The sequence below is a fragment of the Mixophyes fleayi genome, chromosome 8 (assembly GCF_038048845.1).
Source record: "Mixophyes fleayi isolate aMixFle1 chromosome 8, aMixFle1.hap1, whole genome shotgun sequence".
NCBI lineage: Eukaryota > Metazoa > Chordata > Amphibia > Anura > Limnodynastidae > Mixophyes > Mixophyes fleayi.
In genome coordinates, this window is record NC_134409.1 from 89,617,475 (window position 1) to 89,641,769 (window position 24,295).

At 44.8% G+C, this 24,295-nt stretch overlaps 1 protein-coding gene across 1 annotated transcript in view; it reads left to right on the forward strand.

The window, feature by feature from the left end:
* The window catches only part of LOC142099426 (cytochrome P450 2D15-like), a 102,079-nt gene that overhangs the window by 42,302 nt on the left and 35,482 nt on the right, over nucleotides 1-24,295 (forward strand). Inside the window, exon 6 of the mRNA XM_075182861.1 lies at nucleotides 21,735-21,873. Coding sequence (XP_075038962.1) covers nucleotides 21,735-21,873 — 139 coding nt within the window. The remainder of the gene's footprint in view (nucleotides 1-21,734; nucleotides 21,874-24,295) is intronic.

Below are 24,295 nucleotides of genomic sequence, written 5' to 3' on the forward strand. Positions count from 1 at the left end.
ACTGGAAATGCACGTGGAGTGCGGGGTCTTTGCAGGCTCCGCGGAACAGATGCCAACTGCTATTCATCCTCCTCCTCCTGGCGCCTTTCTGCCTCCATCAGGTAAAAAGCTGCAAACATACACTGGCAAGAATGCACCACATTACCTGCAAAAGCCATTCTCCAACAAACCCACACCTGCCAAATAATGAGGGGCCCTTTATGTAAGCATCATGATTAACTGCTGGGCAATAGACGGTGATTGTCTGTGATTGCTTCAGGCAGAAAAAACATTTTTCACATGTGGATTGCATTAGCATTAAAATAAGGGTTAACTATGTAATGCAACAATTCCCATCCTAATTTCTTTGAGGCAACAGTATTCTAGTGGTTTTTTGGAAAGTACAAAACAACTAGAAAAGGACAGGTGAAATGAGATTTTACTATGCAATCATACTGGGTGAAAAAATAATGGGAAAAAAAAAAAACAGTAGCCTGAAATTTCATGACACTTTGGCCATTTTCTATACACAGTCCTAATGGGTCATTGGACATTAAATAGGCCTTTCTCTTATGGTCTGATTGGCAAAATACCTGAAACAGCACACTGTTTGAACCATCACGCCGCTCACAAGCAGCGCTTTCATTTTGGTCTTTTGAATGGCGGTTTTCCGGCGGCTTTATAAACCCCCTAATAGTAAATCCGGCTGTTTGTATGTTGAACATTGTTGAAACCATCATGGCGCTTTATACAGAGGCGGGTTTGAAAACATCTTTTCTGATCGTTTGGACGGCGGCTTTAGCCTTAGTAAATCCGGCGATGGCTAAACCGCCGCCAAACCCGCCGAAAGTCAGCGGGTTTACAAACACGCCTGATAGTAAATCTAGCCCTCAGGCTCTAAACTACGATAAAGCTAAACTAAGAAAATGTAATAGTACTGTATTCCAGTGAACACACAAATCTGTGAATTAGCAGCTCCACCATTTTGTGAGTGACAGCAATCTCACTCCATGATAGTGCTGAATCTGCAGCTAAGCGCAGGATGTGATGGCAAACCATGTCTGTATTGCTCAAGGAACACGTCCATTAAGGCTTCTGCCTTAATCGTCGTAATTTCATTGCTTTTTGGAGTTTAAGTGGAAGAGTTTCAATATTTTTTTTTTACATTTTAGATGGTTTTTTGTCTATGGAATATATATATATATATATATATATATATATATATATATATATATATATATATACACATATATGTGTATATACATATATATGTATATATTTATTTAATCTAGCTACCATCTAACATCTGAATACTACCTCACAGGTTTCCCACTACTTTACATTCCAATCAGGAGCTTAACTATTGATGTGGGTGTAGAAAGACTGGAGTAACAACTCTCAGGAATAAGACAAAACGTGTTTACTCAGCATGACATATATAACTAAAATGCTGAACAGAGAACAGGAACTTCCTAACATGATTACCCAATGACTTCACTTCCTGCCAGGCTCTGGCAGGTTATACATTTACATCCTTCCCTTCAAGATACAGATAATAGGTCTGTGTCTGCCCTGCATTATCAAGTTGAGTCATTAAAAGGGGACAGCAGAGGCCAATGAGCTGACACCTTTCATAGAGCAGCATATCTGGCTCCATCACAGGAATAACCCTGGTCGTGACCCATTCACACCGACTCACTACCCGAGTCATTCCTGGGTCCTTTTGTTGGACAGCTGCTTTGAGGTAAGTACCATTTGTACTTGTGTTTGTACTTGCTGTTGCAATTGTTGCTTTGTAACAGGGATGAGAGTCCTGGTGCAGCGCGACAATAACCGCTGGGCAGGTGATAGTAAACCATTGTATTAGTGGTGCAGTTGGTGGTGTCTCACTGTAGATGGGAAGAAATTTTGACAGGTAGTTTGTCATTCCCAGGAATCGTTGCAGTCTGAGTTTGTCCTCAGAGAACGTCATTTGCTAAATGGCCACTGTTTTTTCAGGGTCTGGCTTGGCTCCCTTGTCAGTGAGTAGGGGAACCACATATGGAACTTCCGACACCCAAAACTTGCATTTGTCTGGGTAGAGATTTAAGTTTATGGTACGGATTCTTTCCCACACCTGATGGATGCGCTAATCGTGTTCTTGCATGTTGCGGCCCCAGACAACAATTTCACATGGTTATCCTGCAAGCATGCAAACAGTTGTTCCATGCATCGTTGGAAACTTCACTGGTGGTGAGACCATAAGGCATACACAGAAAAGCATATTGTGTCCAGGGCCATCTTAACAACATTATGGGCCCCCGGGCAAAGCAGTGCACCAGGGCCCCCAGATATAGATATATAGATGTATACAGATACAGATATAGATATATAGAGATAGAGATGGATAGATGTACTTTCTCAGTGACCCTTGAAGATTTTTTTTGCAGGTTTTTTTCTTTTGCAGGATTATTCATTCTCATTAAGAGCCATGCCTATGGGGCCCCCTTGCCCGTGGGGCCCCCGGGCAGCTGGCCATTGTGCCCAATCAAAAAGATGGCCCTGATTGTGTCATGAACATGGTGACCATGGATGACTCTTTGTCCAGAGGTATCTTCCAAAATCTGCATTTAGTATCCAGGGTGCTAAAGATTTTTGCCTCAGGCATGTCAGCAATAACTTGTTCACCTGTTCTCAATGGGTGTTGTTATGTCCATTACTATCTAACCAATAAGGTTGTCTAATGCGGTTAATGTGGTTCCAATGCACAAAGAGATTTAATAGCAAAACATAGCAGAATTACAGCAAACTATGATAAAGTATAAGAAGGTATAACAAAATACAAGAAAGTATAAGCGAATACATTACACATAGCGCACCCCTGCATCCAGGGACAGTCATCAGTCCTGAAGTCTGTGTGGGCAAAAAGACTGGGGCTGTTTCAATGGCCTAGTTTTATACAGTTTATATTAGAAAAAAACAATGTTGCTGTCACAATGTACACAAAGATAGCCTAAGGTTTTTTTTTATTGGTTCAGGGTGTAAGACAGTTCAGTACAATGCAGATCATAAGTCAGTACAAAGGATTTCTCTCTAAAAGTGGGGGAAAGTCATTCCAACAGCTTAGCATGTGTCTTGCCTGAGGGAACCAACCAAAACTGGTTTGAACTAACCCTTTTTACAAAGTTTTTTTTTGGTATGAACCTTATACTTACCATAACTAGCGATTTCTTTGTGTGATCGATTCTCTGAATGTACAGAATTCCTGCTGGTAAAAAGTGAATTAGTATAAGACCAAACACCATACATTTCTTAGAACCTGAACGATAAATACCTTTACTGTAAATTGATAGTTGTATAAATAACCTTTAAGTCTTACTAATAAAATGATGTGAGTTGGAACTTTATTAAAAGTGAACTATTTACAAATGTACGTGTGAATGTAAGTGTATTTGTTGTTGTGACTGGATCACTGATAAATAACTTCTGGTATAAATTTATTTAAAGGAAGTATCGCAGGGCACTTATTTATATAATTGCACATGCACCTATTTTTGATATTGTGTATATTTTGGTAAGGGAAATCTTTAAGTTCTGAGACCAGGGGAAGAAATTTGTTTCTTGTTTAACCTTGCTAGAGGAGATGTATTATTTCTTTTTTCCAATAATGATTTTATTAAAGTTTTTCCTTTTGGTTACAAAGTACACAAAAAAACAAAAAGACATACATTGAAAATTACACGGGAAAAAAAAGGGGGGGGCAAGGGGGAGAGCTAAGGGTGAGGCAATACACATCAATACACATCAATAGCACGAAACAGTACCTTTCTCAACATTTTACAGATTATACAAATCGTTAGAAAAGCGACAAAAATAGTAGCCCTTGGAAATTACTGTGGGGGGGTTACATAGTGCTCCCCCTGAGGCTGGTGGGACTGAGAATTTAGCTACATATTGATTCCAGTCAAACCATATAATGTGGGGAGAGGAGGCAGAAGAAGAGTAAGGGATTCCCAACGTCTCCATGTCACAACTTAGCTGCACCTTAGAAATTATCTTGCCTATGGAAGGCAGTGTAGCTGATTTCCAGGCTTGAGCAATCACCGCTCGAGTAGCTATAAAAATGTGGCCTATGAGATACCTATCTCCCGCTAACACTTGCGGAGGAAAGAAATGTAAGAGAGCAACTTCTGGTGTAGTAGGGATCGGAGTTCGAATAACTTTAGAAATTAGGACATACACCTCTGCCCACAGATCTCTGACCCTTGGGCAACTCCAAAAGACATGGGAAATATCCCCTATATCTCCACATCCACGCCAACAGTTCCTGGACTGATCTGGCCATATCTTATGCATCCTATCGGGGGTCATATAGAGTCTGTAAAGTAGCTTGAAAAGCATCTCCGAGTGATTTAAACACCTCAACATCTTGTGGACATTTTGATAAATGTTACCCCACTGATCTGAGTTAAATTCCCGGCCAATATCCCTCTCCCAGGCTAGCTGGGAAGAGGCCTTTACCAGGTGCTGAGTTGTGTTGAGGTGGGTATACCAGAAGTAGATAGCCGCTTTGTTACTTCCAGTTGATAGTGTAGGTCGGCGGTTCCCAAACTGTGCGCCGCGGCTCCCAGGGGTGCCGCGGCGCTGTCTCAGGGGTGCCGCAGGCCAGCCATAAAAAAAACCAAACAGAAACACTTACCAATCCGCGCGGCGCCGGGACCCAGCATCCTCCTCTCTCACGCAGTGCTGCGCGTGCTGCGTGAGAGAGGAGGATGCTGGGTCCCGGCGCCGCATGGATTGGTAAGTGTTTAGCAGGGGGACAGAGGAGAGTGACAGCAAGGGGACAGAGGAGAGTGACAGCAGGGGGACAATGGAGAGTGACAGCAAGGGGACAGAGGAGAGTGACAGCAGGGGGACAGAGGAGAGTGACAGCAGGGGGACAGAGGAGAGTGACAGCGTGACAGGAGAGGGACAGAGGAGAGTGACAGCAGGGGGACAGAGGAGAGTGACAGCGTGACAGGAGAGGGACAGAGGAGAGTGACAGCAGGGGGACAGAGGAAAGTGACAGCAAGGGGACAGAGGAGAGTGACAGCAGGGGGACAGAGGAGAGTGACAGCAAGGGGACAGAGGAGAGTGACAGGAGAGGGACAGAGGAGAGTGACAGCAGGGGGACAAAGGAGAGTGACAGAAGAGGGACAGAGGAGAGTGACAGCAGGGGGACAGAGGAGAGGGACAGAGGAGAGTGACAGCAGGGCGACAGAGGAGAGTGACAGCGTGACAGGAGGGGGACAGAGGGCAGAGGAGCTGGGACAGCGTGGCAGAGGAGCTGGGACAGCGTGACAGAGGGCAGAGGAGGGGGACAGCGTGGCAGAGGAGCTGGGACAGCGTGACAGAGGGCAGAGGAGGGGACAGGGCAGAGGAGCTGGGACAGCGTAACAGAGGGCAGAGGAGGGGGACAGAGGGCAGAAGAGATGGGACAGCGTAACAGAGGGCAGAGGAGGGGGACAGCGTGAGAGGGCAGAGGATCTGTGACAGAGGGCAGAGGAGGGGGACAGTGGGCAGAGGAGGAGGACAGCATGAGAGCGGCAGTGGAGGGGGACAGCGTGACAGGAGGGAGACAGCGTGACCGGGCAGAGGAGGGGGGACAGCGTGAGAGAGGGCAGAGGGGGCAGCGTGAGAGGGGCAGTGGAGGGGGACAGCGTGACAGGAGGGGGGACAGAGGGCAGAGGAGGGGGGAACAGCATGAGAGGGGGCAGCTTCAGAAAGGGCAGAGTGTCTGGATGCAGTGGGGGCAGAGTGTCTGGATGCAGAGGGAGCATTTTTGCATACAACTACATAAGCATTTCTGTCGTGACCTAAATACTTATTACAATTTTTTGACCCAACTACTTCTAAAACAGGACTGCTCGATAATTATTTTGGAGGGGTGCCTTAAAAAAATTATGGAGACTCTAAGGGTGCCGCGAACTGCAAAAGTTTGGGAATCACTGGTCTAGATAGAAAGATAGCCGGAGGATGTTGAAGGAAGGAGCCCTGTGGGTGCACGGAATGCAACCAATGCCTAACTTGGAGGTACTTGTAAAAATCTTGGTTAGGAATGTGGAATTTATCTCTCAGTTCAGAGAAGGATAATAGCCCTGAGTCAGAGTATAGCAATTTAAGGTTTAGTGATGTCCTTTAAATACCACAGAGAGAGGTTTAGGTTAGGAATAAGTTTTGATACTGCAAGAAGGGAAATATTAGAGGTAGGGAGAGTGACAAAGTTGAAGGTCTTTATAAATTTGTCCCAGATTATCAGTGCATCACACGTGAGACGAGGGAGGGTAGTCTGGGGGGGTCTCCAGGACCTAGGAATCCAGAGAAGATCAGCCAGTGGGAATGCACTATTGAGGCCTCTCTCCAAATTGACCCATGATTTAAGGGAACCCGGGAGAGCCCAGTCCCGGAGCTGAGCTAAGATGGCCACTTCCTGGTATTTGACCAAATCCGGCAAGGCCAGGCCCCCTTTTTTGAACGTGCCATAATTGAATGAGCTAGTTTAGGAGGTTTCCCTTTCCATACATAAGAGGTAAGTAAATTACGTAGTTTGTCCATGTAGAATTTGGGCAACTTAAAGGGCAAAGTCCTAAATAAGTACATCATTTTGGGCAGAAGGGACATTTTGAACGCGGCTATCCTGCCTAACCAGGAGACCTCATAATGTTGCCACACTTTTGCTAGAGTGTTTAACTGTAACAATAGTGGAGCATAGTTGGCCTCCAAGAGGGAATCTAAATAGGGGGTTATCATAATTCCCAGATAGGGCATAGAAAGGGACCTCCAAGAATAAGGGAAGGCCGTCTTGAGGCGACCCAGAAGTCAAGTTAATCGGGAGAGCGTCCGTTTTAGTTGTGTTTAATTTGTAATAGGAGGCCCTACCAAATTCCTGTAGCAAATCATGAGGATGTTGCCTGATTTGCTCGGCCAGGGATTCAATAGCTAAGAGAAAGATGACGGGCAAAAGGGGACAGCCCTGTCTAGTACCATTTGAAAGTGTGAATCTGGCTGAGGAGATGCCATTGCTATAGACCGTTGCGGAGGGACCTTTGTACCTAGTATCGATTGAAGTATTCCCCCACTAAAACCAAACCGAGCAAGGACTCGCGCCATATAGCCCCAATGAAGCCTATCAAAGGCTTTCTCCGCATCCAATGACAGAATCAATAGTTCATGGTGATGTTTATTGGCTTGCTCTAGTATATTAATCGTTCTACGTGTGTTGTCGGATGCTTGTCTTCCGAGGACAAAACCAACCTGATCTGGATGATTCAAGGCCGGAATAAGGGGATTAAGCCTATTGGCAATCAATTTAGCATAAATTTTAATATTCGTATTAAGAAGGGAGATTGGTCTATAGTTCTGACATTTAGATGGGTCCTTGCCCGGTTTGGGTATCGTGACAATACGGGACTCCAGCATCTCCGAAGGGAAATTACCCTGCTAAGTGCCTGCATTAAATAACTGTTCTAGGAGTGGGGTAAGCTGAGTCTGGAATGTAGCATAAAAATTGTTAATAAATCCATCAGGTCCCGGAGCTTTGTCTTTAGGTAAGGATTTAATAATGCGTGCAATCTCATCCTGTGACCATGGGGCATTTAAGGAAGTTAGAGAGTCAGAGTCTAAAGATGGTAGCTTTAGCTGGCTCAAGAAATTCTCAATCAATTTTGGAGTCGGTTGGGGGGAGATATCACACTCAGAGAGATTGTATAGTTTAGAGTAGTAAGCTGCAAATTTATTGGCAATATCTCGTGGGTTAGACGTTCTGACACCGGATTCATCTACTAGAAATTTAATACGATTTTGGGCCCTTTGTCCTCTCAATTTTCTAGCAAGCAACCTCCGTGCTCTATTTCCTGAAATGTAGTATTTCTGATGCAGTTTACTCAAGACTGAGTACGAAAAAGTAATAATTTCTGTAATTGATCTTTTCCTAAAGACAGGCGGACCTTAAGATCTTCTGAGGGATGGGTTTTATTCAAAGACTCGAGGGAGAACAACTCCGCCTCCAACCTCCTTTGGTTGCTAAGGTATGCACGCTTAAGTCTGAATGGCTGTGCCTCGCATTACAGCTTTGAGCATGCACCAGAAAGTAAAGTCGGAGGTATCCTCCGGAGAGTTGGTGTCAATATAGATATCAAGCGTTTCTTTAAGGGCAGTCTTTGCCTCGAGAGAGGTCAAAAGATATGGGGCCATTCGCCAAGCGCCAGGGGAAATTACTTGTTGCGGGTATCACCAGGTCCAGACCACCGGAGCATGATCAGACCACGATATCGGGAGGATCTTAGTTGACCTGGTGTTTTGCAAAGACCATTTATCCGACAGAATTAAGGTCTATTCTAGAATAGGCGTTATGTACCGCAGAGTAGTATGTGTAATCCCGCTCTAAAGGGGCGTGCGTCCTCCAGACATCGTAAAGTCCATATTCCGCCAATAGTCTAGCAAAGGCAACTGAGGGACCATTTGTATTATCTGCTGCGCGGGAAGATGGCTAATTTAGGGTCTAATTTAGGGTCAGCTACAATGTTGAAGTCTCCCATAAGGATGAGAGTGCCCTGTTTATGTTTCTCAATTTCTCGTAATGTGGATCTAAGGAAAGGGATTTGTTTTGAATTTGGTGCATATAGTGAGACAATAGTGACCAATTTGCCATCTAGCAATCCCACCACAATAAGATATCTCCCATTTTTATCCTCGAACTTAGAGTTAAGAGTAAAATTCGATTTGGAACTGAACAGGAGGGCTACTCCACTGCGTTTAAAAGGAGCATTTGCGGTATAGCAAACTGGAAATCTGTGATCTTTAAAGACAGGGGGGGCTCTAGCCAAAAAATGTGTTTCTTGTACTGCTATGATATCGGCTTTTTGCTTATAAAAAAAAGATAATGCTAAACGTCTTTTAGCAGAAGAGTTCAATCCCCTTGCATTTAGAGATAAAAACTTAACCATTTTGATTTCCTAAGAGTCTTTGGGGACCTCACGGAGAGATTACACTTGGTAAGTAGAAAGACGTGCTAGCCTGTAGGGGAAGGGGGACTAAGGGGAAGAGGACAACTACGGAAAGGGTGGAATGAAAACAGAACACAAAAACAAACATAAATAACCCCAATGCTGGGATTAAAGTAGTTGCCAGAGGGAGACATCATCTGGCAAAATCAGTAACTATGGAGACATGGCCCTAAAAACAGTGTACCCACCCAAGATAGTAACACAGTTGGATGGCAAAGAACAACAAAAAATTAAGACTAACATAAAACCAAACAAAAAACATTACAATTATCACCTGTAAGGTTAACATTACTAGTAACATAGAAAATCTTGCTATATATTGAAGGAGTATATGAATAACCTGATCAAACCCAACACTAAAGGATATACTCTGATTATTAAATAAGAAAAAAAAATATATCAACAAGATATGTTATAGATAAATAAACACTCAAAAAGTCCCAATCAGCTCTGAGGCTGAAACTGCTCAAAGACCGAAGGCCTTCGCTCTATCCTCCCAATCAAGGATTGCTTCGCTTATATTAGATGGGATCAGAAGCCATAGTGTAGGAGGAATTAAAGAGTCCAGAGGACATGATGTAGAACTGAATCATCTCCGCGGGAGGCAGGCCTTCGAGCAAAAGTGGTAGCCGTAGATAAGAGTTTATCTGAGATTCTGCATCAAGAGACAACCAGATGCATTATTTCTTAAGGTATATATCTGATACAATAAGCCTTTGTGAATGGAAGTCTTTTGTGTGTTGTGTTGTGGTGAAGTGGCTTGTTTGGGGTTTGTACCTTTCTTTGGGAATGTGTATTCTGGACTGTCTGAAGAGGGGCCCCATGCTAATTAGATCTTTTGATGTGTGAAGGTCCAACATTGAATGCAGGTACTTTTAATTAAGACTATCTCATAGATTCTCTGCATCTGAAAACCAGATGCAGAGCATCACAGCATCTCTTGAATTTCATAGAAAAGTGTAAATATTGTTGGCTTTGCAATGTTTGTGTAAACACATTGCATCCTGATTCTAAAAATAGTCTTTGTCCAAATCAGTATAAAAAGCACTGTCTTGTACCCTGAAATGTTCTTATTGTTTCATCTGACTTGATCACTGGTACCTTCAACCAGTGTGAGAGCAAATAAACATCACTTGCTTCAAAGACCTGCTTGAAAACATCTTCAATATTGCTGTATTCCTGTGACCTGCAGAGTAGACCCTAAATCTAATCCGTTCTCTGGCTGTTTCTGAGGTTGACCCAGTTTTTCCGGTACCACCGCTCTGCCTGCTACCCTGCAGCTTTGGTTAGTGTGATAGGCCAGGGGGGATCCATCCACAGCACCCCTGATCCATAGCAAGAGGTCTCGAGTGCCAGCCCAGGTACGCCAGTAACTGGGTACACTCGCAGCGTCAGTTACTCAGAAGAAACCCGGTATTGAATGCCGGTAATTAGTCCAGTAGTAGCAGCATTTGTAAGCCCCTCCTACTGCGGCAAGAGGGCGAATTTGGGATAACGAAAGGGAACGGTGGCAAAGTAAGCCCAGGCGGTTCCCAGCAGCAACAGACAGGGTGGCATGGGCGGTCCATCCTGTCACAGTTGTGTTTTTCTATGTGATTGTGTATTTAACATTCGTATTCCAATGCATACAAATTGCAATCGCACAGGATTCTATAATAATAGTTATTAATTTAAAATTACTTCATCCAATGATTCAACTTTGACAGTGTTGAGGCCTCAGGAGTGGTTTGTTTAGGTGCAAGGGGTCTATGTATAGTCTGACTGACTCATCTTTTTTCATTGCAACTACCATGGCTGCGTTGCACAGCTACTCACTGTGTTGCTTCCTCTATTGGGGTAATTTTACTGAGACCTGTCATACTGTCTAGGTCAGCAAGCACTTTGTCCTTCATGGTAACGGGGATGCGTTGGGGTGCACAGATTGTGGGGGCAATTGACTCATCCTTTCGCATGTGGTAAATGACTGGGAGTCCTCATCATCCTCGTCTTCCTCATAGACAATAGTGTCTACTAAATCTGACTAGTGCAGAGACAATAGATAAAGTAAAGTACATGCTTGTACTTTTTTTGACTTCTCAGATTTTTGATTGAAAATGTAACTTTATTTGTATAAAGGTACAAAAAAACACACAATACATTTCATTCAAGTGTACGCAGTATACTGTGAAACATAATCATTCATACATTTTAGTACAATACAAGGCATAAAGTACAAGATATAACTATACATCAATTACTGCACTAACCATGGAAACTTAAACAATTTAACATTTCAAAAAAACAATGGATGTGAGGGGCCGGTAGGTGAGAGGGGTAGGGTGGGGAGATCACAGGCACAAAACTTTATTGAGGACAGACACAAATATAGGGAAGGGTGCATAAATAAGGTATGACATTCAATAACACTTCAAACAGTGATGGGGGAATGGGTTGGAGGAGGTAAGTGAGGAGAAGACACAAGCCAAAGGCTTTATTGAATGAACAGACACATAGGGAGAGAAGGAGAAGAGGGAGACAGAAAAATTAATCATCTTCCACTATTCACCATTTCCTCAGGACTGTTAATGGTGTTATAGTCTCTTAGCAGGTGTGGATCAGCCTGCGACAGTCCTGGATGGTCGTCTTCTCCACTTCAAAATTAGATAATTCCTAGCAAGCCATATACCGTCCTTAAAACAGTTCATAAGGCGCAGGGCCTTCTGGATTGCCCCAATGGTGTGGGTTCCAGGAAATAATCCATAAAATACCGAATGGTATGAAAGGTAAGTCCTGGGCACACCATCTTTAAGTTCATGTTTCAAGGCACCCAACAGTGCCTGTGCAGTGGGGCAGTCCCAAAAAATATGCTGTGCTGTTTCCCTTCTGGTGATATAAAAGGGGCAGTGAACATATCTGCACAGATTCAGAGAATGCATGAATGTCCTGAGAGGCAGACGCCCCTGGATAGCCATCCATGCAATGTCTTTATGTCTATTAGCCTCTTAGAGGCCACATTCTCACACACGTGTTTTGCTGTAGCAAGAGGGAGCCCTCGAACAGACTCCATAACGTCTTGTGGACAGTTTTTGGCTTCCACAAGTCTGGTTTAAGTCCCTCCAGGTGGTACTCCCTCACCAATTGTCCAACATCCAGGTAAAATCAGTTGTAAGGGAAGGAGCTTTCCCACTTGCCCCAACCAAGGGTCCACCAAAGAGGCAGGAGGCAAAAGCAAGACGTGGACTTCCCAGCAGAGCAAATGTTCTTTTCAATAAGAGTTCTACGGATGCAGTTACAAATTAAGAAGGCTCGCAGCATGGTAGGGATATCTGGGATCCCTTTCCCACCTTTGAAGGGCTTCTTGCACATAACCGACCGTTTCACTCTGTCGGTTTTGGAACCCCAGATGAAGTGGAAGAAGTGTCCTCATGATGGTCTTGTAAACGGCAGCAAGAGGTGGCGAAGCTTGGGCCGTGTGCTGCAGAACAGGAAGAATCTCATTGCACAGCACCAGTGCTTTCCCTTCAATGGTAAGGTCTCTGAGGCTCCACAAGCCAACTTTCTGTCTCACAGTAGCGAGTCTCTCTTACCAACAATTCAGGGCTTTGCCCTCTCCACCAAACCAAACTCCAAGAAGTCCAACTTGATTGTGAAAGGAAATGCAGCGGGGGATGACAGGTGCCACCACCCAAATTCTTCCCGCAGTTAACCTTTACCCCTGAAGCTCAGTTAAAGTTCTTGAAAGTCTGGATGAGTGCTGTCATCATACACTGGTCAGCATAGAAGACAGTGACATCTTCCATGTAGACAAATTATGAAAAATGGAAGGGATAGACCGCGTTTCCTGAATGTAAAATGCTGCCCAAGATGGAAATACCTTGTGAGGAAAAGGGGGGGGGAGATCCCTTCCCCTATAGGAACAAATACAACAAAGTGGTATAACCTGGCGCAAAAATGGAGTATGGAACAGATGTAAAATATATCAAAACTTATTTAATGGTGTATCACAAACAAGGTCCAAACCAATGGTGCCTTATTACGGTAGGACAAAGCCTTATAGGCAAAAAATATTCCTTGGGTAAAATGAATATAGATATAAATAGTCCACTTAAATGTCCACAATGGATAAAAAGCATAGAAATAACAATGAAACTGGTATAGACATAGTTGCAGATTGTTCAACGGTTCAGCAACAGGTACAGTCCTGAGTAAAAAACACTGATGGTAAAATCAATAATAATCGTTGTTGTTTTGGAGTATGATTATATCAGTAATCGCTGAGTACCAGCAAAATCTAATCTGAAAGTGCAAAAAACTAATGAAAGAAAGTCCATTCCAATAAGAAAAACTGTATGAGACCAAAAAGGGAGAACTAACCTCCGTGTTGAAAAAAGTGCCCAGAAAGGATCCTGGTCCGGCGGTATGTGATCCTTGTATGCCAATCCTGTTTTTCTTTCAGATTATTTACAATGGCCATTAAGATCATTAATCTCTTTGGTGAAATCATATTTTGGGCACACTGAAGTTCATGACACATGTTGGACCCAGTCCAACTCTCAATGTTAAAATTCTGCTTTGTCTTTATACACCATCGCTCTAATGTCTGGATGCCTTTCGATAATGACCCAACCATTCTCCCACAAGCTACCTCCTTTTGTTCCCATAAGAAGTCTCACGATCTGCATCCTGCAGCTCCTGTCTGCCAGGAACTATGTTGGACCTTTGTAAGTGTGTATATATATTATAAGGGCACAGTCGTGCCCTTATATTAAGGTTGAAAAACGTCATTTTCCCATAGGGAATTTGTGAGAGGGGGGCATGGTGTTTGAGGGTCTACATTTTAAAAAGTATTAAAGCTATGAAACTGAAATTTGGCATGCGAATGGAGAACTGTCCACAGGTGCCGTATGTGAAATTTCAGAAAAAAAGAATAAAAAATGACAATTTAGGAACAATCTAAATTTCAAAATCTGTCCGTTTTTTTTCTACTTCCTGTTTCGCAAAAGTCGTTTTTCTGGGTTTTTTGGGGGAGCATAACTCAGTGTACAGGGCGTTTAAAGACACGCGGTGAGTTTTGTTAGACAGCTATTAGGGCTGAGAAGTGCCTTTGAGGTTTCACAAGTTTCAGAAAGTTACAGTTTTTTACAATTTGGTAAAACATGCCCCATTTTAAAGATAGGGGATTTCATAAAATGTCATAATGTTGCGCATGTCTGATAGAGTCTTGTGCTGGGTGTACTGAAAATGGCTTCACTTGAGAGCACAAATATGGCTGTCCCACTCTCGCTAAGAAATTTCCTTCTGTTAGCCCGAGAAATTAGAGATAATTGCCTGATGGGAGGAAGATGACTGGAGTTTTGGGGCTGAGGGGAACACTCACAAACATTTTTAGCCCTGGCACCACTCTTTTTACAAAGTTTAATCGCTTCGAGCTGATGCCAGAGCAGGCCGTTACAGTTCCCATTTTGAACGTCCCGCCCCTAGGTGACTTCACTTAATTTATTCACTTCACTTGTCTTGGGGCGGGAGATTTAAAAGATGTTCTGTGCTGCGCTGACCTACTATCGGAATCTGTGCGGCACGGTTATAGCTGTGGGGTGGTTCACAGGGACATCAAAGACGAGAACCTGCTGGTGGATCTGAGGACCGCGAACTGAAACTCATAGGACACTGTGTACACGAACTTTGATGGTATGTGCAATAATATTATGATTGCCTGCTGCACTGACCGTCCTGTCATTTTCCCGCAGCCCCTCTCTGATCTGTGCTCAGTGCGTGCACTATACATGCTGTATGTAATATATATATATATATATATATATATATATGCAACCGTCTCTCCACTTACCTCTCTGAACACTCCCTCCTTGACCCTCTCCAATCAGGCTTCCGCCCCCTCCATTCCACTAAAACTGCCCTGGCTCAAGTTACGAATGATCTCCTCTCGGCTAAAGCCATGGGCCACTACGCCCTTCTGATTCTCCTCGACCTCTCAGCGGCCCTTGACACCCTTGACCACCCCCTCCTGCTTCACACCCTCCAGTCCATTGGCCTCTTCGGTACTGTCCTCTCCTGGTTCAACTCTTACCTTGCTGACCGTTCCTTCTCTGTTTCCACCTCTGAGTCTCTCTCCCCCTCTTCCTCCCTTCCAGTCGGGGTCCCTCAGGGCTCTGTCCTTGGACCCTTACTATTCTCACTATACACCTCTTCTCTGGGTGCACTCATCAGCTCCTTCGGCCTCAAGTACCACCTTTATGCTGATGACACCCAACTCTACCTTTCTTCTCCTGATCTCTCTCCCTCCCTTCTCTCCAGGGTATCCGCATGCCTCTCTGCCATCTCCTCCTGGATGTCCTCTAGATTTCTTAAACTCAATCTTGCTAAAACTGAACTCATTGTCTTTCCTCCCTCTCGTACCTCATTCCCCTCCGACCTCTCCATCACTGTTGACAACTCCTCTATCTCCCCTGTTCCCCAACTCCGCTGCCTAGGTTTCATCCTCGACTCCTCTCTCTCCTTTGCCCCTCACATTCACTCTCTCGCCAAATCCTACCTTTTCCAGCTTCGCAACATTGCCCGCATTCGGCCCTTCCTCTCCCAGGATGCCACCAAATCTCTCGTCCACTCTCTGATTATCTCCCGCTTGGACTACTGCAACCTTCTCCTTATCGGCCTCCCCCTCTCTCATCTCGCTCCTCTTAGATCTGTACTTAACGCCGCTGCTAGGCTTATTTTCCTCTCTCGCCGTTTCACCTCTGTCTCCCCACTCTACCAAGCCCTTCACTGGCTCCCCTTCCCCTACAGAATCCTTTTCAAGCTCATCACTCTCACTTACAAGGCCCTCGCCAACTCCATTGCTCCCTACATCTCTAACCTTATCTCTATTCACACTCCCTCCCGCCCTCTGCGATCGTCCAACGATCGTCGCCTCTCTTCCCCCCTGATTACCTCCTCTCACGCACGTATTCAAGACTTCTCCCGCACCGCTCCCTCCATTGGAACAAGCTCCCCCGCTCCATCAGAACTTCCCCTTATCTGTCCTCTTTCAAACGAACATTAAAAACCCACCTTTTCCTAAAAGCCTTCCAGTCTCATGCCTAAACTCCCACTGGTCGGCTTCCTCTCTTTCTCATCCCTTCTTCCCTTCTCCCACTTCCTCGACTCCGTCTCCGTCTCTCCCGTCTCATCCATGTGCCTGTCTGTCTTCCCCTCCCTTTAGATTGTACGCTCCTTTGAGCAGGGCTCTCCTACCTCCTCTCCAACCCTCTGCCCTCTGTCTCCTCTCGCTTCCCTCCGCTCCCCTCAGTGACTCTTTACCTGTCATCCGTGCCCACCCTCTTGGGCCATAGTTACCTGCCTGTACTCACTTTTCCCCTCCCTCTCTTTCTTGCTGGGACTGAGCCCCCAGAGTTATAGTGCTTACTGTTACTTGTACTGTGCTGTTTCACTTTGTACTGTGCCATTGTTTGTCCTTGTACGGCGCTAAGGATACTTTGTGGCGCCCTAAAAATAAAAATTAATAATAATAATAAATGAGATTGTGTTCTTTCCGTTTCTGCCTTTACCTTATGCATCTGTATTGAATATAATGTTAATGGGCGGAGGCGCCGGTTCCCGATGAGCGATCCTATATAGAGCATACATCTGCATTACAGGGTTGGGGTTGCAGAGTGCTTGGTGTGTACTTTGGGAAGTTGTAAGAGTCTGTTAGAAGCATATTGATAATGAAGAGCTGTGGGTACAGAATGAGCGATCGGTTTACGGGTGGGTGTGGGATTTGTGTCTTTCTGTGGGCGAGCATAGTGGGGATGATTGGAGCTGCCTCCTCACTTCACATCTGTTTGTTGTGAAACCCGAAGCTCCAGCTCAGGTGACTAGGCGCTTCACAGATTCCAGGTTTTGTTTGGTATCCAAGGATCGGTAGAGAGCCAAGGGAGATGTGGCTCCCTTGGGGGAGGGGACGAAGCTAACAATACCAGTGCTTTCTTTGGAAAATGGAGCTGCGATAAGACAGTACAGGGAGATAGTATTTCTCCCCCTCTGCACACCCTCCCTTTGTGTCTATTTTTGGAGTTGTGCTGCAGACGCCACGTGGTCTTTCAAAGGGAGCCTAGTAAACAGCTGATGCACAGTGTTGTTTATTGCAATAGAATGGGGGAGGGTCAATTCATTGTGGTACCATTTAGGCTAGGGCTACATGGGTGACTTTCTGTCTCTGCAATTCAATCTCATGGAATTAATTACTTTAGAAAACTGCAACTTTGTCATTTAATGCAGTAAATATGAGATTAGCAGGGTAATTGCCTAAGGTCGATTAGCCACTCATCCTGTTAAAACTTTTAATTGTCTTAACGTTAATGCAAAGTATTAAACTGTGGCATTGCGTAAAAGATTTGATTAAAAATAACTTGCATGCAAATTGTAAATGGTAAATTACAAAACAATTGATATTTTAAAATATTTCTCTGTCGCCAGGTTGAAAATTGACTCTGGTTTGACCCATAGCAGTGCCTTGCTAGCATTGTTTTTGCTGCTTCATTTAAATCTAACGAAAACCTGTGCTTTTATTTTCAGGGGCGAGAGTATAAAGTACCCATGTCCTGTCTCCCCCCCCTGCAGCACCCATGTCCTGTCTCCCGCCCTGCAGCACCCATGTCCTGTCTCCCCCCCTGCAGCACCCATGTCCTGTCCCCCCCGCCTGCAGCACCCATGTCCTGTCTCCCCCCCTGTAGCACCCATGTCCTGTCTCCCCCCCTGCAGCACCCATGTCCTGTCTCCCCCCCTGCAGCACCCATGTCCTGTCTCCCCCCCTGCAGCACCCATGTCCTGTCTCCCCCCTCCCTGCAGCACCCATGTCCCCTCCCCCCCCCTGCAGCACCCATATCTCCCCCCTGCAGTGTCCATATCCTCCCCTCCCTTGCAGCACCCATGTCCTGTCTCCCCCCCTGCAGCACCCATGTCCTGTCTCCCCCCTTGCAGCACCCATGTCCTCCCCCCTGCAGCACCCATGTCCTCCCCCCCTGCAGCACCCATGTCCTGTCTCCCCCCTGCAGCACCCATGTCCTGTCTCCCCCCCCTGCAGCACCCATGTCCTGTCTCCCCCCTGCAGAACCCATCTCCCCTCCCCCCCCTGCAGCACCCATATATCCCCCCCCTGCAGCACCCATATATCCCCCCCCTGCAGCACCCATGTCCCCCCCCCCTGCAGCACCCATGTCCTGTCTCCCCCCTGCAGCACCCATGTCCTGTCTCCCCCCCTGCAGCACCCATGTCCTGTCTCCCCCCCTGCAGCACCCATGTCCTGTCTCCCCCCCTGCAGCACCCATGTCCTCTCTCCCTCCCTGCAGCACCCATGTCCTCTCTCCCCCCCTGCAGCACCCATGTCCTCTCTCCCCCCCCACAGCACCCATGTCCTCTCTCCCTCCCTGCAGCACCCATGTCCTCTCTCCCCCCCTGCAGCACCCATGTCCTCTCTCCCCCCCTGCAGCACCCATGTCCTCTCTCCCCCCACTGAAGCACCCATGTCCTCTCCCCCCCTGCAGCACCCATGTCCTCTCTGTTCCCCCCAACTCACACACTCCCACACACACTCTCACTTCTGTACTTACCATGGAGTTTTCTCCATGCTCTGCTCCTCTCTGGCGGGCGCCTCACTAACTGTCGGGACATGATGATGACGTCACTCCCGACAGTCAGTGAGGGGTGGGAGAAAGAATGTCCCAGCGTTAGGGGGGGGGGGGGGGGGGGGGGCGGCGGTGATCAATTACCCCACCCCCGCCATGGATCGGATGAAATTGTGCATATCTATAAAGCTGTGCGGCTTTATAGATGTGCACAATTTCATATATAATATAGTATTCGGAGTATAAGTGATTTGGTTACTTTTTATTATTGTTTTTTGGAGATCCGGTGATGTACCTGGGCATCAGCGAGAGAGAGGAGCAGCTAGACTGAGGGTCTGTGTCAACTGTTGCTAAGTTGAGTGTCGTGAGCAAAAATCAGTGAGAGGGACTGCACACAGCATGTGAGATCCCACCAACAACTTTTCCCCGGTGAGTGTTTCAGTTACTCTTCCTGAACTGCACACTGATACAATCCTCAGTTTACCTGCTTGCTGTCTTGACAGGTAGAGGGCTGCAGGAAAACCACTTCCCACATCACCTCTTCCTCAAAGCCTACCAACCATCTACTTAACCCCCTCTCCTCCCTTTAGCTCCTCCTCCCTTCTCTCCTCTTGACTCAACTGTCTCCTCTTGTGCCTGGTCTGTTTACCCTCCCTTAGGATGTGAGCTCGTATGAGCAGGGCCCCCTCCCCTCCTGTCTCCATACCTGTTCTTCCGCTCCGTCTTTACTGCATATGACTGGCCGGAGTTTCTGAAGTATAGGTACTATTTGTTAATTTTTCTGTATGGTTTCACCCTGTATAGTCTACTGTTAGTACTGTGTGCGGCGCTGTGGATACCTTGTGGCGCCTAACAAATAAATGATGATAATAATAATAATAATAATAATAACAACGTGTACCCTCTATGCGTCTATAGGTTCCTTGTTGGCAATTTTTTATGAAGTTGCTTTACTGTCTCTTTCTAAGAGACCCAGACCCTAAACTACGATAAAGCTAAACTAAGAAAATGTAATAGTACTGTATGTGTGTATTCCAGTGAACACACAAATCTGTGAATTAGCAGCTCCACCATTTTGTGAGTGACAGCAATCTCACTCCATGATAGTGCTGAATCTGCAGCTAACCACAGGATGTGATGGCAAACCATGTCTGTATTGCTTAAGGAACACATCCATTAAGGCTTCTGCCTTAATCGTCGTAATTGTATTACTTTTTGGAGTTTAAGTGGAAGAGTTTCAATAGTTTTCTTACATTTTAGATGGTGTGTAAGGAACCTTAATCGGACATGTTAAACCGTAAGGTTTTTTGTCAATGGAATTTCATGGCTTTTTTTAAAGTAAAAATATTGATAATTTTCAAATTTTGTGTATCTAAATTTGAAATCACCCACCCTCTGCCCACCAACAATTCTCTATCACATGCCACCATGCCCCCTAAATTATTACATGCCCCTCCTACTGCCAACCAGGTTCTCTCACATAACACCCACTTTTCTCACATGTCTGTATTGCGCAAGGAACACGTCCATTAAGGTTTCTGCCTTAATCGTCGTAGTTTCATTGCTTTTTGGAGTTTGAATTCAAGAATTCCAATATCTTTCTTACGCTTTAGATGGTGTGTAAGGAACATTAATCGGACACACACATATATATATATATATATATATATATATATATATATATATATATAATATATTATATTATGTATAGGTATAGATATATATAGATATCTCCCTCTGGGCCACTGTGGTACTTTGACTGCTCTCTTACCTGCCAGAGCTAACTGGTTACTCCAGAATGCTTAACACCTGTCTCTGGCCTATAAAAGTCTGTTTATCCCAGCAGCTTTTGCCAGCTCATCTGTTGCCTTTACCTGTCTTGCTTTTCCTGTGTCCTCTCCTGATTGATCTCCTGGTATTGACCTCTGATCGTCCCTCCGTTTTTGCACCTCTTTCTGTGACCTCTGACTCGGCTTGTCTGTGACTCTCTACCTGCTTGCAGCTCTCCAGTGTTTCAGTATTATCCTGCTGCATAGTATTACCACCAATACCTGCTTCCAGCTCTCCAGTGTTTCAGCATCATCCTGCTGCAATGTATTACCACCAATACCTGCTTTCAGCTCTCCAGTGTTGCAGAAAACTAACCTGTTGCAGATTGTTACTAGCAGTCTTTACTACCTCCTGGTAAAGTCCTGCAGACCTTCACATCCTGTGTCCGTTACCTTCAGTGCTTTGCTCCGCAGACTGTCGCACCTTGTGTGTCATCTCCACTACTTCATGGTAAAGTCCTGTAGGCCATCGCATTCTGCATCTGCGTTCTCTTGCTATTTCTGCCATAACCTACCGTACTGCGTCCTGAGACCTGTGTAACTGGTGTTTAATAAAAAATACTTTGTTCACTACGCTCTCTCTGTGGTCTTATATTGGGAATCCTGACAAGTAGAAGGCATTTAATGACATTTGGTTCATATAAAGACGGTGTGCTTAATCTATCTATATAATACAGATAAGCTATTTTCAATATACATGTATTTTTCTTCTTTATTAAGACGTCTATAATTATACTAAACTATATATGAATGGACTCTGTCTATGCTTCTCTGACTCCAAGGGACCAAACATCTAATAAATTGGAGTAACTCTGATGCCGTCAAGAGCAACTCAGTTCAGCCTTATTTAATCTCGTATTTGGTATGCAGCCACCTAATATTATGATTTCCAGAACATTATGATTTTGCCCATAACTACACCATACTATACTTACTACACATTTTGCCTCCTCCTTTCTTTTTGTATTATTTTTAGATCATAAAGAAGTGGTGCATGAAAAGATGGTCGCTACTCTGAATATCATAAGCCTTCTTCATCACTGATTTTATTTTTTGTACTTACACTGTGGTTTTATGTAACTTTGTTTTTAGATTCATGTCACTTTACATTGTTTTGAGACTAGCACCAGATCTATCTCACTTAAAATACACAAATCACTAAAGCTATTATTAATTTGTTTGCAGTGTTTAGCAGAATACAGCGAGGACTGAGACTATACAATTTACATTTTAAAATGTACAAGAACATATAATTCAAATGTAATCACACAATAAATGTTAATAAAGCAACTCCTTTCTTCTAGGTAAAAGATAGAGGTAGTAGTTTCACTGAGGCAAATCTACTTTTGACGACATATGATTTATTTGGAGCTGGGACAGAAACCACAAGTACCACGTTGAGATGGGCACTGTTATACATGCTCCTCTACCCAGATGTTCAGTGTGAGTAGCAGTACTTTAGCATATACAATTATTCAATATTCAAATTGTTCGATAGAATGCTGTGCTGTGTATTTCCATGATCGTCCAGCCCTTACTGGGTTTAATCAATATTAATGCTCATATTAAAAAAACAAACAAACATTACTGCTTGTTTCATATCTAACTGGAGCTGGTATGTCAGCTCCAGTTACAGCAAACAAGGGGTTGCTGTAAAAGATACAATATATTCACAGTATCCACCAAGGTCAATCTGACCTAGTGGGATATATATGTATGTATGTTATAGAGACACGGGCACATTTCTGTTGATGCACACACAAAGCCCTTCATACTTTTTACTTTGCTTTTACTGTCAGGTAAAAGTAATGTTAGGTCAAAATAATTCTTAACATAAAGTTGCACACACTTTCTTGCGTCCCTAATGCTATAGTAACATAGACCAGTTCCCTAGACGCCGGTCACTGGATGGCATTGGTCACTTTGAATAAAAGAAAAAGACAAGTTTAAATAGTTTACTCTTCTCTCACAGCCCTAACTTGATGGACAGATGACACTCCCACCTTGCATTTAAAAAGAGCTCTCTGCAGATAATCTGTTTGATTATAGACACACCCTGTCAGCTGACTGTTAGCTATAGAAAGAGAGCTTTTAAACCATTTCAAAATAGTTGGATTTTAGACTCGCTGTAAAATCCATTTCTTGTAGTTCATTGGGGAACACTGCTAGACAAAAGGGTATAGTAGGTGGTCCAAGGAGTCAAAAGCACTTGTGAGTGTAGCTCCACCCCTACTATACCCCTCCCACAGGAAGGAGTATTCAGTTTATGTATAACAAAGCCCAATGGAGGGTCAAAAATAGGTTAACCAGAACAAACAACCACAGTTAACCGAGTACATCACACAAGCAAGGGTGGGCGCGCAGTGTCCCTCAATGAACTACGAGAAATGGATTTTACGGTGAGTCAAAAATCTTATTTTCTCCTATGTCCTATTGGAGGACACCTCTAGACATAGTGGACATATCAAAGCTACCCCTAAGAGAGGGATTGCTTGGACATGGCTGCATGCAAAACCTAGCAGACAAAGCTGGCATCCTGGGATGCAAAGCCTTGCAACCTGTAGAATTGATGTCAATATGGCGGTCCGACACAACCAGATGAAGCTCCATGATGTGCGGCACAGATAGAATCCACAGTCCTGGTCGAATGAACTGACAAGTTCCCTGTCACTGGCCTAGCTGACCTCCCATAGGCCAATTTTATGGTAGAAGTTATCCAATGAGCTAAGGACACCTTGGAGTCCAGCCAACCAAGCTTGTGCACATCATACTGCACAATCAAATCTGTGATTTTGTGAAGCCCTGCAGTACGGACTACATAGCACCAATGGATGCCAGAGACAACTTTTAAAACAAAGGAGGGCTTGGTGCAAGGCACCGCACGGTCCGAATTAAAAACTAGGAAAGGGGGCAACACAAGATAAAGCCCCCAACTCAAACACTCGGCATACAGAAGACACCACCAGTAGAAAACCTCCCCTACTAGATAAGATACCTAAGCGCCACAGAGTCTAAAAGCTCTGAAACTAGCAACATCAAAGAAAATAATCGCAAGCCTTTATCAAGCCCTGCCTGGAGGAAGACGAGCAGCCTGGAAAGGTTGAAACCTGAGGTGTGGCAATGATTTGCCTCACACCAAAGAACATAAGCCTTCCAGACCAGAAGGTAATCTGCCGCAGAGTAAGGTTTCCTGGCTTTAATCATGGCTTCACCACAGAAGCGAGAAACCCTTATGCCTGGAGGATTATCATTTCAGTAGTCACTCAAAGCCAGCCGACTTAATGAATGGCAGCGATGAGTACCTTGTGCGAGTAAGACTGGGTGGAGAGGCAATCTGAATGGAGTACCATGCTCGTCAAGGCCAATTTTGGGCCACCAGGATGGCCACTTCTGCTATGTCTTCATCTTCTTGAGAACCCACAGAAGCATTGGAAGTGGAGGAAATAAGTAGACCAGGTGAAACGGCCATGGGATCACCATGGCGTTCACGAATCCTGCGGCTGGATCTTGGGATTATGCACAAAATAGGGGAACATTGAATTTCAGCCGGGACGCCTTCAGATCTATGTCTGGACAACTGCAATATTGGACTAGGAGGTCAAACACCTGAGATAATCAGCCTCCAGTTTTCTATCCCTTGGATAAAGACTACCGAGGTAGCAGAAATGTGCCGTTCCGCCCACAACACTATCCTGGAAGATTCTTTCATGGCCCTGACACTGCGGGTGCCTTCCTGATGGTTCAGGTATGTTACCACTGTTGCATTGTCTTACTGGACTATGAGCAGCTTGCCCCACAGAAAACTCTGTGCCTGGACAAGTACATTGTAAATTGCCCAAAGCTCCAGTACATTGTTAGGAAATAA